Source organism: Leuciscus leuciscus (genome assembly GCF_965113295.1).
Source record: "Leuciscus leuciscus genome assembly, chromosome: 9".
Taxonomy (NCBI): Eukaryota; Metazoa; Chordata; class Actinopteri; order Cypriniformes; family Leuciscidae; genus Leuciscus; species Leuciscus leuciscus.
Window position 1 is genome coordinate 16,890,065 of NC_138733.1, and position 16,137 is coordinate 16,906,201.

At 37.0% G+C, this 16,137-nt stretch overlaps 2 protein-coding genes across 2 annotated transcripts in view; one reads left to right on the forward strand and one right to left on the reverse strand.

Moving 5' to 3' along the window:
- The window catches only part of adamts15b (ADAM metallopeptidase with thrombospondin type 1 motif, 15b), an 11,620-nt gene extending 10,716 nt beyond the window's left edge, over positions 1–904 (reverse strand). The window contains exon 1 of the mRNA XM_082181021.1: positions 1–904. This exon is cut by the window's left edge and continues 858 nt beyond it. Coding sequence (XP_082037147.1) covers positions 1–51 — 51 coding nt within the window. The 5' untranslated portion in view covers positions 52–904.
- A 2,117-nt stretch (positions 905–3,021) lies between these two features.
- LOC309506969 (A disintegrin and metalloproteinase with thrombospondin motifs 8) lies at positions 3,022–13,060 on the forward strand. The gene is made up of 9 exons (XM_082181020.1): positions 3,022–4,040; positions 5,944–6,183; positions 7,340–7,472; positions 7,553–7,720; positions 8,512–8,804; positions 9,673–9,859; positions 9,934–10,106; positions 10,754–10,929; positions 11,019–13,060. The coding sequence occupies exons 1-9, from the start codon at positions 3,345–3,347 to the stop codon at positions 11,749–11,751; spliced, it is 2,799 nt and encodes a 932-aa protein (XP_082037146.1). The 5' UTR covers positions 3,022–3,344; the 3' UTR covers positions 11,752–13,060.
- The last annotated feature ends 3,077 nt before the right edge of the window (positions 13,061–16,137 follow it).

Consider the following 16,137-nt stretch of genomic DNA (forward strand, 5'->3'; position numbering starts at 1 on the left):
TTTCGTTAAAAAAAGCAAGTGACAAAACAAAACAACAGGGAAAACCGACATCGTTGTTGTTGGTGATTATATATCCCTCAAAGTGTAAATCACACCGTGATGCTCTCGATCACGGTTCTGTACATCCGTCATAAGAATTAAGCATTGCCACAATCGCCATCCATCGCCATGGTGTTTCTCTCTGTGAAACCGGCTCTCTCTGTTTTATTCTTTTGCGTCATATGTAAACATTGCAGACTGTAATATAAGTTTTTGGGAGGTTCAGATGAGAGCCCATGGTTCATGTTGAACACCGCAGACACCTCTGGCTCTCTAAATATGAGCATCAAGCCAGGCGCGCTTCAGAGGTTACCTCCCACTCTATTAGAAATGCCTGTCATTTGTAAAGGTGTGAAAATAGGCTACTTGGCAAATGACTTTGAGGGAACTGTGTGAACGGGCAATTATTTTTATGTTTTTGGATAAATTATTTTGAATTACTCCTAATTTTTAACTTTTTAGTTAAAAAATACTAAAAATAGAATAAAAATATTAAAATAAATGCAATGAAATGCAAATGTGCCTATTATTAATGAGAGAAGGTGTAATGAAAGCATTAAAACACATAATCCTAATCATTTGGATTATTTTAGGCTACTTTATGAGTTATTGGCAGCCATGAGAGCAAGTTTAATAATTAATGAAGTCAATGAACAAAGATTCGAACAAGACTTCAATGGAACCGAATCCCTGAAAGAACTGTGAACTAAGGGTAAACACTACGCGTTTAGAAAGTGTCTGTTTAATATCCGTTTAATTTTAATAGCCTACGTGTATTCAAGAGTTTTTTTAAGAGTAATATTTTGGAAAGAAGTATTTTTATAGTGCATTTAGAACGGCCTATTATGATACTGTAGGCTATAGTTCAAATTATACGTATAAGAAGAAGCTTCATTCACGAATATCATATTCACGAACAACATATTAGCCTAATCATGAAGTTGAATGGATAAAGTTGTTAGCCTAGGCTACTATTTTTATTACCATTTTACAGTAAGAATTAATACAAATGTAGGTCATTAACATTTTTATTCATACACATTACACCTCTAAACAAATGCAAGGATAATAATTATAAGATATAATAAGAAATATAAGATATTCTTCACCCTGCCTCCTTTTCATCATGGTTTTATAAACTATATATATGAGGATGATGAAGTAAGTTCTGTTGGAAAATATCCATGAATGAAATAAACATAAACAAAAAAATAAATAAACATAAACAAATAATTACCCATGTATTCATGGTATTAATAATTAGTAGGCTATGGCATTCAAACATATGTGCAGTGTTAACACCTATTCAGTCTTTCCTCGTTTTAGCCATCAAGGATTGGATTCCCTGAAGTGGTGCTACCTTTGTATCATTCACATCCATCATTGATTGAATCCAAAATGTGCACATTTTTATATTTGTAACTTCGGGCTCTGCAAGTTTGTGTACTGCTGCTGGATGCTGTAGCAAAGTCCTTCAAATTTCCACCATCAACCCCTCCCCTCATCAGCTGAACTCCACACATGTGGTCATGACAGGGCTTTGAAAGCTCTTTGGAAGCAGCACAAACATTAGATGACTGTCCATTATGACACCAACTGTGAACTCTTGCATGAACTGCCAAATGAACCACATGTAGAACATTGCAGCTTCTTTGCCCTTGCCCATAGTGGGACAAGTCACATTTGATATAGCGATATGGACTAGCCTGTCTAGTTATTGGAAAAACTCCATCGGTTTGCTGATTTGAGCATGTACATCAGAACCCTTTCTGGCGTTTGTGACCCTCAGTGCTGACCTAAATGCCATACAGATTCTGTATAATCTTGCTTTGGGCTTATAGAGAATTGAGTTCTCTTTATGCCAGAACCATTTTATTTTTATTTTATTTTATTTTATTTTATTTTATTTTATTTTATTTTATTTTATTTTATTTTATTTTATTTCCAATGTCGATTGGTATGCATAAAAACTGGTTGTGAATCATACATAGTTATGAAAAATACTCATAAAAAGGTTGTTTACTGTAACCTTGGTGGAGTTCAATGCCAATAAATGCAGTTGGAATGCAAATGTTTTATTGCAACCTAAGACAATACAGATAATGGAACAAAATTGTTTGCAAAATATTAATCTTAATAAGTACATTAGGTACACTGATGCAATGAGGAACAGTTAAGGGACTACAATAATACATAATTATCTTTAAAAGATTTAAATAGCCCTACATTAGGTAATATCTACATATGTAGGCTAGGCTACTAATAGTTCAAGTAGCCTATCGTGAATGTAGGCTAGTCTTTAAACTTATTTCTACCTCATTTAAAGCATCGTCGCCCTCTGGTGTCTGAGTCACAGGATATCTCAACTGTTTCAGACTAGTGCGAATCAGAACGAAACATGAATAAAGCGATTGTGTGCGTCTGTGCACATCCATATACAACGTCTTACTGCCACCTTGTGGGGACTGAACATATGTCCCCATTCTGCATAGGCTACATTGAGTCAGCTACACTGACGAACATTTCTAAAATAATGATGTAGCTGATGCTTTTAAACAATCTGAATACATCCTAGGCTACTACATTGTATAGCCCGTCTTGAGCAGATTTCCAGATTGCTCAAAGCAGCACAATGGTGATCATGTATCAATAAGCACTTGTTAAGTATTTTTTTACATAAATCTGCTGTATGCCTATATTATTTAGCACTTTACCAAGTATTAAAATGTCGCAAATAAATGAAATAGGCCTATTTGACGTTTTGCTGGAACATATTAATAGCACACGAAAACTAGAAATACACTAGTTACACATAATACATAATATTAACTACTCAGTTTACAAACTGTTGCTATTTAGGACGGGGCGTGCTTCTCAGTTTTCATTGGGCAAACCCGATCCAGAGGTTTTTCATGAGGGCACAGTGGGAGGAGAGACTGAAGCAGCGCTGGATATCAAAAATAAACCTCTCATTTCTCAGAAAGTATAAATACCAGCGCCTCAATCCGTGAGACAGTCCTGGAGCTCACGAACTTGGCTTCGATTTCTTTTAAATTCAATTTCAATAGCCTACCTAGTGACATTGCATTAAATAATTAATTATTCAGTTTCAAAATAGATTTAAGCTAATGAAGGCATGTGCTGGATAGTAATTTTAAACGTTTAGGATATTAACATTTTTCAGACAAGGAATAGACCAATGATTCAGTCTCTGAAAGTGTATCATGAGGCTATAGTCAATTCGATTAAGTAATCAATTCGTTATATGTATTGTTTTCTTTTTGAAACAGCGCCATTTTTTGAAAATGTGGTCGTGTTTAATCATATCTACATTAATTGTTTGCCTCTGTGCTGAAACATCTGCTCACTCGTTTGAGACTGAGGAGATTATACCTGTACGGCTGACTGGAAGGACCGGTGGACGAGTGGCAAAGAGGAGTGAAGAACAACTCAGCTTCAGACTCACGGCTTTCGGCAGGAATTTCACACTTAATTTGACACCGGACAGCACATTTATATCGCCAGCACTGAAGATATATCGCATCAAAGTCAAACCACAAGAAAGACTTGAGTCAACCAGCAACCCGACAGATTTTTATAAGTCCTTGAATCAAACTGAAGAGACTGGAGCAGATTTATTAAAAGGTTGTTTTTACACCGGCGCTGTTGACTCCAATGAGGACTCTATTGTTTCTGTCAGTTTATGTCGTGGGATTTTAGGATCATTCATTACAGATGGTAAAGAATATACAGTCGAGCCTAAACTTTTCGGCTTGGGAACATATGGAAAGTTAACCGAGCAGCTGCATGTCATTAAAAGAAGACGTTTTACAAAGTCCCCGCAGGTCTCTAAACAGCTGTCAGAAATCAGAGATGAGCATCAAAAGTCGATGATCCAGATGCCGTCTAGGCGCACGCGCTTTGTGTCCACGCCCAGGTTTATTGAGACTTTGGTGGTCGGTGACGCTTCCCTGACACATTTCTATGGAGATGAGATCAAGGTATGGGCCCACACATGTAAATAAAGATATGTTTAGTTTTAACCATTTTGACAGCTGAAAAATCTGTTTCAGAATATGGTAGCTGGTCTAAGATGTTTAATAGCTGGTGCAAGATGATGCATTTTCTGGTTGACCAGCTATAATCTTCCAAAACCAGCCTGACCACTTTCAGATGGCATGCCCTTGGGTTTGCTGGTCTATGGTCTACCAGCTTGCACCAGCTAATAAGTGTTTACATAGGCCTACAATATGATTAAGATTTTTTAATTTGTACCTTTAATAAAAGCTTGCTAAAAAAACAGCTTAAGTTTTGACTTAAGATTGTCTTAGCTGTTTTTTTAGGATGGTCTCCCAGCATGGCCAAGCTGGTTTATCAGGTCAGAAAGCTGGTCTTCCAGTCTAACTAATTTAAATTTGCCCCAAACCCTGCTAAAACCAGTCAACAGACAAGACAGACTATGCCGCGAGTCCATCTTGTAAACCATCTTAGGTTTACAAATACTATTTCATATTATAGGCTACCCCACCCATTGAAGTCACATACTTGTTCTAATATCGAAAGAAGGATAAGACCTTTAACAGTAAGAGCTATTTAGTGTACCCTGAGGGACATCTCAAAATGCATATATCAGACTAAAGTTGTACAAGAATGAGTCATGGTTCATACAAACTGTACTGTACTGATCTTTACACCCACTTATGATCCACCACCCCCTGAAATTTTCCTTCACTGAGTCATCGAAAACAAATGATTGGAAAAGACTAGAGAGTGAAAAAAATGCACTGTCTTGGTCAGGATCATGAGGCAGATAGCAATCCAGATGTTGATATTGGGATCCAAATTTGCACATTCCTCATAAAGAAATCCATGGAAGACCAGCTGCTTCTACTGTTGACGTCAGGGCTTTCCAACAAGCAAACCACATATTTATGTGGAGAGTAAACAGGAAAAAAAAAATCTCCAGAATAATCTCTGTCGGCTAATAATTATTCCCATTTAAAGAATATTGAATGATGTATTATATACTGTAAATGGGCAATCAGTACAGGTACACATTTTGACATGCCTGCTAAAAGTAATCAATAATCCTGTCTCCATTATAAAGATATTAACTTTTTTTTTTATGCATTGTCTATTGCAGTGTACTGCATCTGAAAAAGCTGGATATTTTATTGTCCACAATAACTTGGAAAAATATGCAGAGTAAAAGCCATTCCATTCCAGCAGTTCTGAACTGTCCTGCCAATGATGTCTTGCTTTTACATTTAAAGGTGCAGTAAGCGATTTCTGATAATCTTTGTTGAACGCTGTTGATATTTGAAATCAACCCAAACAAACACATCCCTCCCTTCATTGCTCCGCCCCCAAAAATGCATGAACACTCATTGCAAGAGTGGATGTCCCTATATCATAGCAGAAGGCAAGCTTAATAAAGCTTCCTGAAAAATAAATCGAAGATGACGAACGAACATACAGTACACAAGAGTATATACAAGCAAGAGATGATTGTTAGTAGCCAGCAGCACACACTCAAAACCAATGTGACTCATGTCTGTTTTCAGGCCTTCCCGCTTCGGTCTCTCCAGTGCTGGAAACCTTTTCTAATATTAACACGGGTCCTAAAGCTCTTGCCAAGTCATAACCCTTCTTTTTCCATTGATATTCCTCTGACCTTTTCTCTTTTGTAATGCCTCTCAGCCAAATCTCTTTCTACAGTCTTTGCTCACTCTCTCTTCTCCCCTATCATGAGTGGACACGCCCCCTACTGCTGATTGGCTACAAATTTGTTGTGGTGCTCGGTTAGATCTACTTTCAACAGTGTTTTTCAGAAATCGCTTACTGCACCTTTAACATTCTGCTGCACAGTTGGCGAATAGCAATCTGTTGGTTTTCTCTCTTTAGCACTACATGCTGACCTTGATGTCAATGGCTGCTCAGATTTACAAACATCCCAGCATTAAGAACTCCATCAACATAGTGCTTGTGAAGATGCTGATCGTGGAGGATGAAGAGGTTGGACCGTCAGTCTCTAGTAATGGAGGCGTCGCCCTGCGTAACTTCTGTGCCTGGCAACAGCTCTTCAACCCGCCCAGCCACAGGCATCCAGAGCACTACGATACAGCCATACTTTTTACTAGAGAGGTGAGCAGTGATTTATTATGTATTTTATGGGATAATAATGAAGTGAGATTCTTGACTGTAGCTGAATTCAGAATAGCCGTCCCTTGTTAAAAGAAGTACACTTAAGCATACTTTTTTAATGATGAAGTTGCAATTTATTATAAAAATATTTTAACTTTCAATGCAATCGAACAATATACAACTACAGTTAAAATGATAACTTTACATGTGCTTTAACATGTTAGTCAAAACATCAAAATAAGTGTACTTCTTTACAAAAGATTGTTAAAATAATCATAATTAAAATAAACATAAAGATTTAAAGGGTTAGTTCACCCAAAAATGAAAGTTCCGTCATTAATTACTCACCCTCATGTCGTTCCAAACCAGTAAGACTTTTGTTCATCTTCATCTTCATTATCAGATTTCTGTCCCTCCATTGCAACTCAAGGCAACTACCACTTTGACGCTTCAAATCGTTCATAAAGAGATCGTACAACTTATCCATATGAATTGAGTGGTTTAGTTTCTGAAAGGACACGATCGCTTTATATGTGAATACAAGCCTAAATTAAATCTGTTCATCATATAAAGCGATCGTGTCCTTTCAGAAAATGTTTACTAAACCACTCAATTCATGATAAAATGATCACTTTAATGACAGAACTTTCATTTTTGGGGGAACTATTCCTTTAAATATGAGATTGACTTGTCAAAGAGTGTTTTGAAAAGTGTGTCAAAAAGTGTATGGTGCATTGCTCATTTCTAGAGCAGACGTTATGGCATATTGAAACCGAAAACGAGGCTGAAAATAGGAGCAGACCGACTAGCTTCTCTGAAAGGTGAACACATGTGAGACCGGCTCTCAGATTGTGCCAAGGCCAGATGTGCCTTGAATCATGTGTGTTTTGTGGTCTTCTGTTTTGGAAACATTTGTCTCCATCTCGGATCACTGGGCAAAGGATGGAAAAGACTCCAGTCATGTTTTTGAGATACATTTTCAGACGCCACATAGTTACATTTTCTCACTTCATAGGTCTGCTGTCTGCCAAAACTATTTATTTGCTTGGTTTTATGATGGAAACACTGGCAAATATGTTTTTCGCTCTTACTAATAAGCAGAGACCTGGAACAGCAATAAGAATTACATTTATTTTTATCCCAAACTGCCTTTCAGGACATCTGTGGACATCAGAGTTGTGACACATTGGGTGTAGCTGATGTTGGAACCATGTGTGACACCAAAAGGAGCTGTTCTGTTATTGAAGACAATGGCCTTCAGGCCGCTTACACGACTGCCCATGAGCTTGGTGTGGATGTCCTCTGGTAAACACTAAGCAATTGTTAAATTTATTGGACCTTCAATAATGCGTTTTTGTTCTTCTTTCAGGCCATGTTTTGAGTATGCCGCACGATGACACTAAGAACTGTGAGCAGCTTTTTGGACATCTAGGCGAGCACCATATCATGGCCCCTGTATTCACTCAGTTCAGCAAGACCTCGCCTTGGTCTTCCTGCAGTGCTTTGTACGTCACAGAGTTTTTCGACAATGGACATGGTATGTGCACAAAATTTTAACTAGATCAATGGCGTGACACTTTTTTCATTTTTTCATCTATTCAAATATACGTGAAAAATGCATTTCATATATTGTATACAGCGAATAGCATATATACTTGAATACATTTATTTTATGATGAACATGTTTTTAATTTATGAATAAAAATTTAATTTTGATATAGCTTGGGTCATAAAGTAAAAAATGTCAGAGTGATACAAATGTCCTGATATCATAATAAAGAAAAAAAGAATGAAATTCATGAAAATGTATTTATTTAATTTATTATTATTATTATTATTAATAATAATATGATTATAAAAAAATTCTTGTGAATGCCTTTAAAAAGTCAGCTTAACTTATGCATTGAGCGTCGGGGTTCCCCTCGTTTATAGTAAAACACTTTTACGTCACCTTTTGCTTGTAATTATGTAGATTCATAATTTTCAGTTCCTTTCCATTGAGTCAGAGAGAATGCATTCCTGTCACTTCACTCCAACTCATAAAAAAGGGAATGTAACAAATGTTTTCTTTTCACCGGGCCACGTCTCTTTAGTATTGGTCTCGCACGTTTCCTTTTTAACTGCTGTATCAGTTGAAGTGGGCAGTGGCCCATGTTCTCCACGTGCATTTCTGCTCACTCGTGTTCCTCCTCGCGGCTCACTCCCCCAGATGTGCATTCCTGCAAGTCTCCCTAAATGTCAGCTCCAGGAGCCCAATGTTCCTACTGTTTCACAATCCTTTGATTTCATGATTTACTACCCTCTAACTCTTCCTCTGGATAATAACAGGAGACTGTTTACTGGACACCCCAGAGACGATAGTGGCCTTACCCACTGAGCTGCCAGGCATAACTTACAGCCTGGACCGCCAGTGCCAACAGATATTTGGAGAGGAGTTTTCACATTGTCCCAACACTTCAGCCAGTGAGGTGTGCAGACAGCTCTGGTGCCAGCAAGAAGGGCAGTCTGTGTGCACAACCAGGAACGGGAGTCTTCCCTGGGCGGACGGCACAAGCTGTGGCCCCAACAGGACCTGCCTGAACAGTGTATGCATGTCCTCAGATGAAGTCATGAGGCCTAAGGTATTTGAAGATACTCTTGAGTAACATAAATAGGATTTTTAGCCTTTCATTTAATCATTTTATCAGTACTAGGAACACAGAAGATTAAAAATAAAATAAAAATAAAAGGGTCAAACAGAATCCTTCAGAAATCATTTTAATATGTTGATTTGCTGCTCATTACACATTTCTTATTATTATCAATATCAAAAACAGTTGTGCTGCTAAACATTTGTGTGGAAACCAACATTTTTTTAGGATTCTTTGATGAATAGAAAGTTTAAAAAAGAACAGCATTTATTTGAATCTTTTGTAACATTACAAATAGAAATGTTATAGGAACTTTTAATTTAATGTCTCTTTGCTGAATTGTAGTATATAAAGTATTCAAAATTAATTCTGACCCCAAACTATTGAATGGCAGTGTACATTAAAAGCAATTCATACATACGACTTTTCTACACCTCTTTTATAATGAGCTCATTTTTTCATTTCTGAATTAAAATTCATTCAGGTATTCATTCAGTCAGGCTCATCCAACTGCCCTGATATAATTTTTTATGAATTAATCATTTGTGATAAAGAATACTTTTACCATTAAAATATATTATGTCTTAAAATGAATGCAAAAGCAAAACCTGTGAAAAGAACTATATTAGTGAGTAGAATGACAAAAACGTTTTTGAAAATCCTGATAAAGATTTATACACTCAAATGTATTCAAGGTGAAAGGAAAATATGTTTGAATTGTAAAATGTTTTTTGTTCTTTTCTTTATCATGGACAGTTTATGTCAGTGGTCATTATTTTTGCTGTTTGGTTGGGTGACATTAGTGCGATCACACACAATAGTCTGACATTCATTTGGTTGTGTGGTTCTTCTGGTTCAGCCGGTTGTGGATGGAGGCTGGGGCGAGTGGGGACCATGGCAACCATGTTCCAGATCATGCGGAGGCGGAGTGATGTTCTCCTACCGAGAGTGCGGCCGGCCATCTCCTCAAAACGGTGGAAGATACTGTGTGGGCCAGAGAGTGAATTACCAGTCCTGTAACAAACAGACCTGTGAGAATAACCGAGGTGGGTTCTTCTCTTCAGTGTCAGTCATTTCATGTTGTGTTATTATACTAGGTAACAATTCTTTACTATTCCAGGGAAAAGTTTCAGAGAGGAACAATGTGAGAAGTACAACAATCCCAATCACTTCGATGTGCATGGAAATGTGAAGCAGTGGATACCAAAATACGCTGGAGTGTCGCTACGGGATAGATGTAAACTCTTTTGCAGAGCACGAGGCAGCAGTGAATTCAGAGTATTTGCACCTAAAGTAAGCTGCACTTTTTTTCCCCAAATCTATAGTGTGACCACACTTAAATTTACATTTAGACTTTTGGCAGATGCTCTTATCCAAGGCAACTTGCATTGCATTTTATCAGTTCTTGCTTTCCCTGCGAATCAAACCTATGACCTTGGCATTGTTAGTGCTTTACTGTTTAAGCTACAGGAAGAACATTTACTGTGAAAAATAATAATTTTACACTCAAATAGAAAACACCTTCATAGTAACATTACACTAAAAATAATGCAATAAACATGAATTTAACAAAAAAAAAAAGGAAAATATAAACCCTAATGTACACAACAGGTTCAAAAAAAACTAATACATTTTGTTATTTCAGTTTAAAAAAATCAAATGTAAGCCGTTACACAGAATTCTGGGAATGTAAGTTTATGTTTTTTTTCACTGTAAATTATGAAATTATTTTTCACTTCCAAAATCTGTTCATGTAATTTTACAGTTAAATACTGTATTTAACTGTAAAATTACATGAAATGTCCCATTAGATTAATGACAGTATTTCAGCATGTAGACTAAGGGAACTTACCGCTAACCAATTAACAGGTTTTTACCGTAGCATTTTCAGTCTTTTACTGTCAAAATTATTATAATTTTTTACATTGTCTCAATCTTAGGTAATTGATGGAACCCTATGCGGTCCAGATACCACATCCTTCTGTGTGCAAGGCCAATGTATCAAAGCTGGTTGTGACCTGGAGATCGATTCTAATAAGAAGCTCGACAAATGCGGCGTGTGTGGAGGGAACGGTCAGAGCTGCAGGATGATATCTGGCTCGTTCAATAAAGTCGTGTAAGAATATCTCACTGCTGTTTTTAATGAAAAAGTTGGTTCATTTTGGCCACATTAATCTAAATCTCACCTGTTTTTTTTTTTTTTAGCCATGGATATAGGGACATTGTGACGATTCCAAGTGGAGCCACTAACATTAACATCAAACAGCAGAGCCATGGAAGTATACCACACGATGGATATTACTTGGCTGTACGAAGAGAAAATGGCGATTATATCTTGAATGGCAACTTCTCGGTCTCCACAGTGGAGCAGTATATTCCAGTGCTTGGGGCTGTGCTGAAGTACAGTGGCTCGTCCACCACATTGGAGAGACTTCAGAGCTTCCGCCAGCTACAGGAGCCAATCACAATACAGCTGCTCTCCACCGCTGGGGAATCCATCCCACCGAAGGTCAAATACACCTTCTACATTCCTAAAACCATGTCTTTCAGCAAACCTAAAGACAAAAAGATGGCTGGCAAACTGATCCATCCCTTTGGGGTGCCACAATGGGTCTCGGGCGAGTGGTCTGAATGCTCCAAAACGTGTGGTTCAGGATGGTCCAGGAGAAATGTGGAATGTAAAGACAATGCTGGCTTCCATTCAAACCACTGTAATAAAGATCTCAGACTTTCTGATATCAGGCCCTGCGCAGACCTGCCATGTCCCATGTGGCAAATAGGACCTTGGACTTCATGCTCACAAACTTGTGGCCACGGTGAACGCCAGCGTAAGATGCTCTGCATTGATTACACTGGGAAGATTGTGGAACCAGAGGATTGTGACACTGCCAAGATGCCTCAGTCAGTATCGGAAAAGTGTTTCTACCAAGAGTGTTGAGGACATCATGCAGGCTTTCAAATTATTCAGAGGTGATAAGACGTTCCTGTGAAACAATATACAGATTATCATTTGACCGTGCTTCAGGTTGGAGCAGGAAATATTCAGCTTTAGGTGGAGAAATGGTTGAGCTGTGTGGAGTGAACTTGGTCATGAATATTGCCGGAAACTAATCACTTGGGCTTTGGTTTTCCAAATATACATGTATATTAATAACCACTATTGAAGTTTTATCCAATAGATATCTACCTCAGCAAGCAATGCTGTTTCCCTAACTTGTGTCTCCTAATTACATATAAATTAGTTTTCAAAATGTCATATTTAATGATTCTGAAAAATAGAAAACACACCAATCAGCCAAGGCTTTTCCATTTATCTCAGGCTGACTTTTTAAAATAAGGACAGAAATCATTTAGTTAAAATGTATTTGTATTTTGTATGTGCTCGCTAAGCCATTATGAAGGTGCTATAAATTCTTTATTGATTTACTTTGTGATTGAGTCAATAACTATTGACTTTTACTTTTTTTATGGCTTGCATTTATCAGAGGTCATTTTCACTTTCAGAGTTGAAGTGTAGCAAGAACACTTGATTAAAGCATGATCATATAAATATATTAATCCTATTTTCTTGTATATTGAAAACTGTATCAGAGTTACACAGTGGTTGAGTCTAATTTATTTCCTGGAACATTAATAATTACAATTAAGTGTTAGATCTAGTTAAAATTTTACTTTTGAAAATTCCTCAACAAACAATGTTTGTGTCCATTCAGAGGGTTATACAATGGTTATGTAATTTACCATTTACTATAGCTGTTATTTGTATTAAACACTGTTTAATTTCAAAAGTGCACATAGCAAATTGTTGTGAATTGCTACGTGAATGAAAATGTGGAGGTTTGGAAACATCAGACCTTCCAGTGTTTTCATGCTTCATGAGTAGATGTCTGCTGAGATTTTGAAAGAGCTGTGTAGTTGAACGTTATTGAGAAAAAAACTAAAAAAAACAGTACAGCATAAAACTAAACTGACAAATAGGTAATGCTCCTTTAAAATGATTGTATATGAATGTCCAGTTGTGTACATTTCATATATTAGTCATATTAAAATGCAGCAAAACATATTATCCCTTCAGTGAAGGACTGTACTTTGTTACTTCTTCATTGTAAAGCTATTTATTTTTGTACATTTTTATTGTATAAAATAGATACAAATTATGCAATGTTTTCCAGATGCTGCTTTCTTTTTGTTTTGTAACTTATCAATGAAATGTCTGAAAATAAAAATGCCTAAACATTGCAAAATCATCTTTTTGGATGAATGTATTTAATTAAAGCTAGACCGGAAGGGTAAGTGAAAAACATAAACCAACATATATTTAAATGTAATATGAATGGCTACAAAAGTGCATGGACCAGCATAATGAGATAAGAAGGCTCTAATTTTTCTAATATTATGAAGCATGGATATGCATGCTAAGATGCGGTTTGTAAAGTTCAGCTGGATGTCAAATACGATAACAAGATTCCTGGCTAGCTGTAGTGTTGTTTACCTCAGTACGGTTGAGATAGAGGTGGCGTTCCTTCATCCAGTACAAAATGTCATAAAGTCATTGAGATATATGCTGAGTTGTTGGACTGGAATGACTGTGTATCATCTGCACAGCAGAAATAAAGTCATGAGACTTTATAACAGGGCACAAAGATGTTACAGAACGAGAAAAGGAGAGGGCTAAGCACCGAACCCTGAGGTTCGCCAGCGGTTAGCTGGAGTGTCTCAGACAACTCTCCACTCCACAAAGCCTTGAAGAATGGTTCTCACAGACAGATCCTTAAGACAACTGTTTGTGGTAATATGGATATCTAAGAAAGGTTCAACTGAGAGCCAGGAAAGGTTAGAAACACTGGACCTAAACTCCTTACAGACCTTCAGCAACCTACAGACTATTTTGTCTCAACTGTATCATTTAAATTAAAATTAAAATCATGACTGCTAAAAGTGCCTCTGAAACCCGTCACTGCCAAAGAAACCTGATGGTCTACTAACGCTAACACTGTGGCCCTGATGTGCGGCTTGGAATTGCAAGAAACATATTTTGGCATGGCATTCAAATAGTAACAACAACTCCAAACTTCGGTCTCTGCCTTAATCAGATTGGAGTTTATTGGGCCAACATAGCCTCAGAGTTTTTTCCCTAATTTTGAAGAGGTATTCTTTCCTAAAAGAGGGCCCCTTTGAGAGAATGTTTGTTTGATGGAAAATCCTATTCCTCAGAGAAAGCACATGTCTGAGAGGCAGCTGCTCTCTATCTCTTAGAAAGGGTTTTGCATGAGTTTGGCTCTGAATGAGATGCATCTGCTACAATTGTTACAAAATTCGCACTATATCTTCTGTCTAGCTCTTCCATTCCACTGATAAAATGAACAGAACTGCACTTTTAAAATGAAGTGTAATCTCTAATAGTTTCACATATTGTCAAACTCAACTATTAACATTGTGAAGCGCTGCAGTACTGTCTGTTTAATTTGCAATTATTCATAGTATATACTAGTAGTATATACTAAAAGTATATACTTTTATATGGCCTGATTGCTGAACACTTTTATACAAACATGATAGTGTAACAAAAGTGTTTTGTGAACTGTTAATTGCTTACCTACTTCACCAGACCTCATGTTCTCATAAACTGCCGCATAAGAACAGGCTGCATATTAATATGTTGTGCAAATCTACCTGAAGGATGTGGAACCAAACTTTCAACAACTCAGCAAAACACAAAGCAGAAATATTTGTGCTAAATTACAGCAACACACAATGTTCTAATACGCAGTTACTATTAAGCCAGCCCTTATTGTATCCAAATGAAAGTATCCAGATTACGTGCCCAACTTAGTAAAGCTCACATAGTTCAGAAAATGAACCAGTTGAAATTTTCAGGAAACCAGGCCAAGACAAATCTATTGTGTCTCTGCTGAGCCAGTGGAAATGACCATCAATAAAAGGAGATTCATTAATTTTCACCTGTTGTTATATAATCATGCAATTATCATACTCTAGGGTGCATACTTTCATAAAATGTTTCTTTTTAATTACAGCTGTTACAAGCTGTTCTAACGTTCTTATGTGATTATTGGTTACATGTTGTTTACCAAGCACTTTCCCATCAAAAATGAGCTACAATACTCTGCTTAAAGTATGTGCCTTGCTCAAGGGCTCAGTGGTGACAGATTTGTGTTGTGAGCTCAGAAAAAATCCTATTCTCACATCAACTAATTGCTATTTTCATGCTGACCCTTGAGCATAAAGACTCCAAACACACCCTTATTTGTTTCTAAACAAGGCAACACAGTGAGCTAATGCATTGCAAAATGCATAAAAATATATAAATCTGTCATATACAATTTGCAAACAGCATAAGAAAAAATATATATTTTTTGCAATCCAGTGAGGATTAGAAAACTATTTGTACTCCCATTCATCTCAGTGGCACTTTCTGGAGTAGTGGTTTATTTGAAATCTGCCATATTTCCTAATGGCGGCCTATGAGCATTCAGTTCTGTTGCCAGGAGCCAATCACCTGAACTATAAATGCCAAGTGATTAATGACTCCAGGGCTGCAGGAAAATGTAATCACAATGCTGATTGCCTGATGGCAACCCTTCACTATTACGACTATGCTGAGCTGTGATGTCAAAGGCAGCAGACAGTGAAAAATGTCATTTGTTGTTTTTAAGAGTCCTCCAAAAATCTATAATATATATTTATTTTGTATTTTTATAATATTTATATAAAATTTAAATTCTGCTTCCTATTCAAGATATTGTTGAATGGCTGTCAATGAAGATGCTTTTTGCAGCAAGGTAGTGGGATAATTACAGCTCTGGGTGGTCTGAAATGAAAGAAAAGAAAAGATGATTACATAGCAGATTGATGAGCGAATTTAGAAATAAGTTCAGACTCAGCACAAGTCTGTTGTGTCTCTTCTGTATATATATACATTTACTACATGGCTTGGTTGAATTCTAATGTAGAATGCGGTCTGTTATTTCTTGATAACAGAGCGCTGCTAAGTATAACACACCGTTGCCATGAAAAACAGAGCGTTGCTATGGACGCAGGATTCTAACCGTAGAGACGGAATGGACTATTTTCTTTACCGGAAGCAATACAATCTTTTTTAAATCAATAAACTCCTTTTTAAATCAATTTTGTGTCAAATTATTGATTTATGTGGTAGGTAGCCATGTAATAAGCGGGATAATGTAGAGCAAGGCGGTTGTTATAACGAATACAACCCCTTCAGGCTGATTCAAGACCCCCGACGCGAAGCCTGTTGGGGTTGTACTCGCTATAACAACCGCCTCGCTCTACATTATCCCTTACA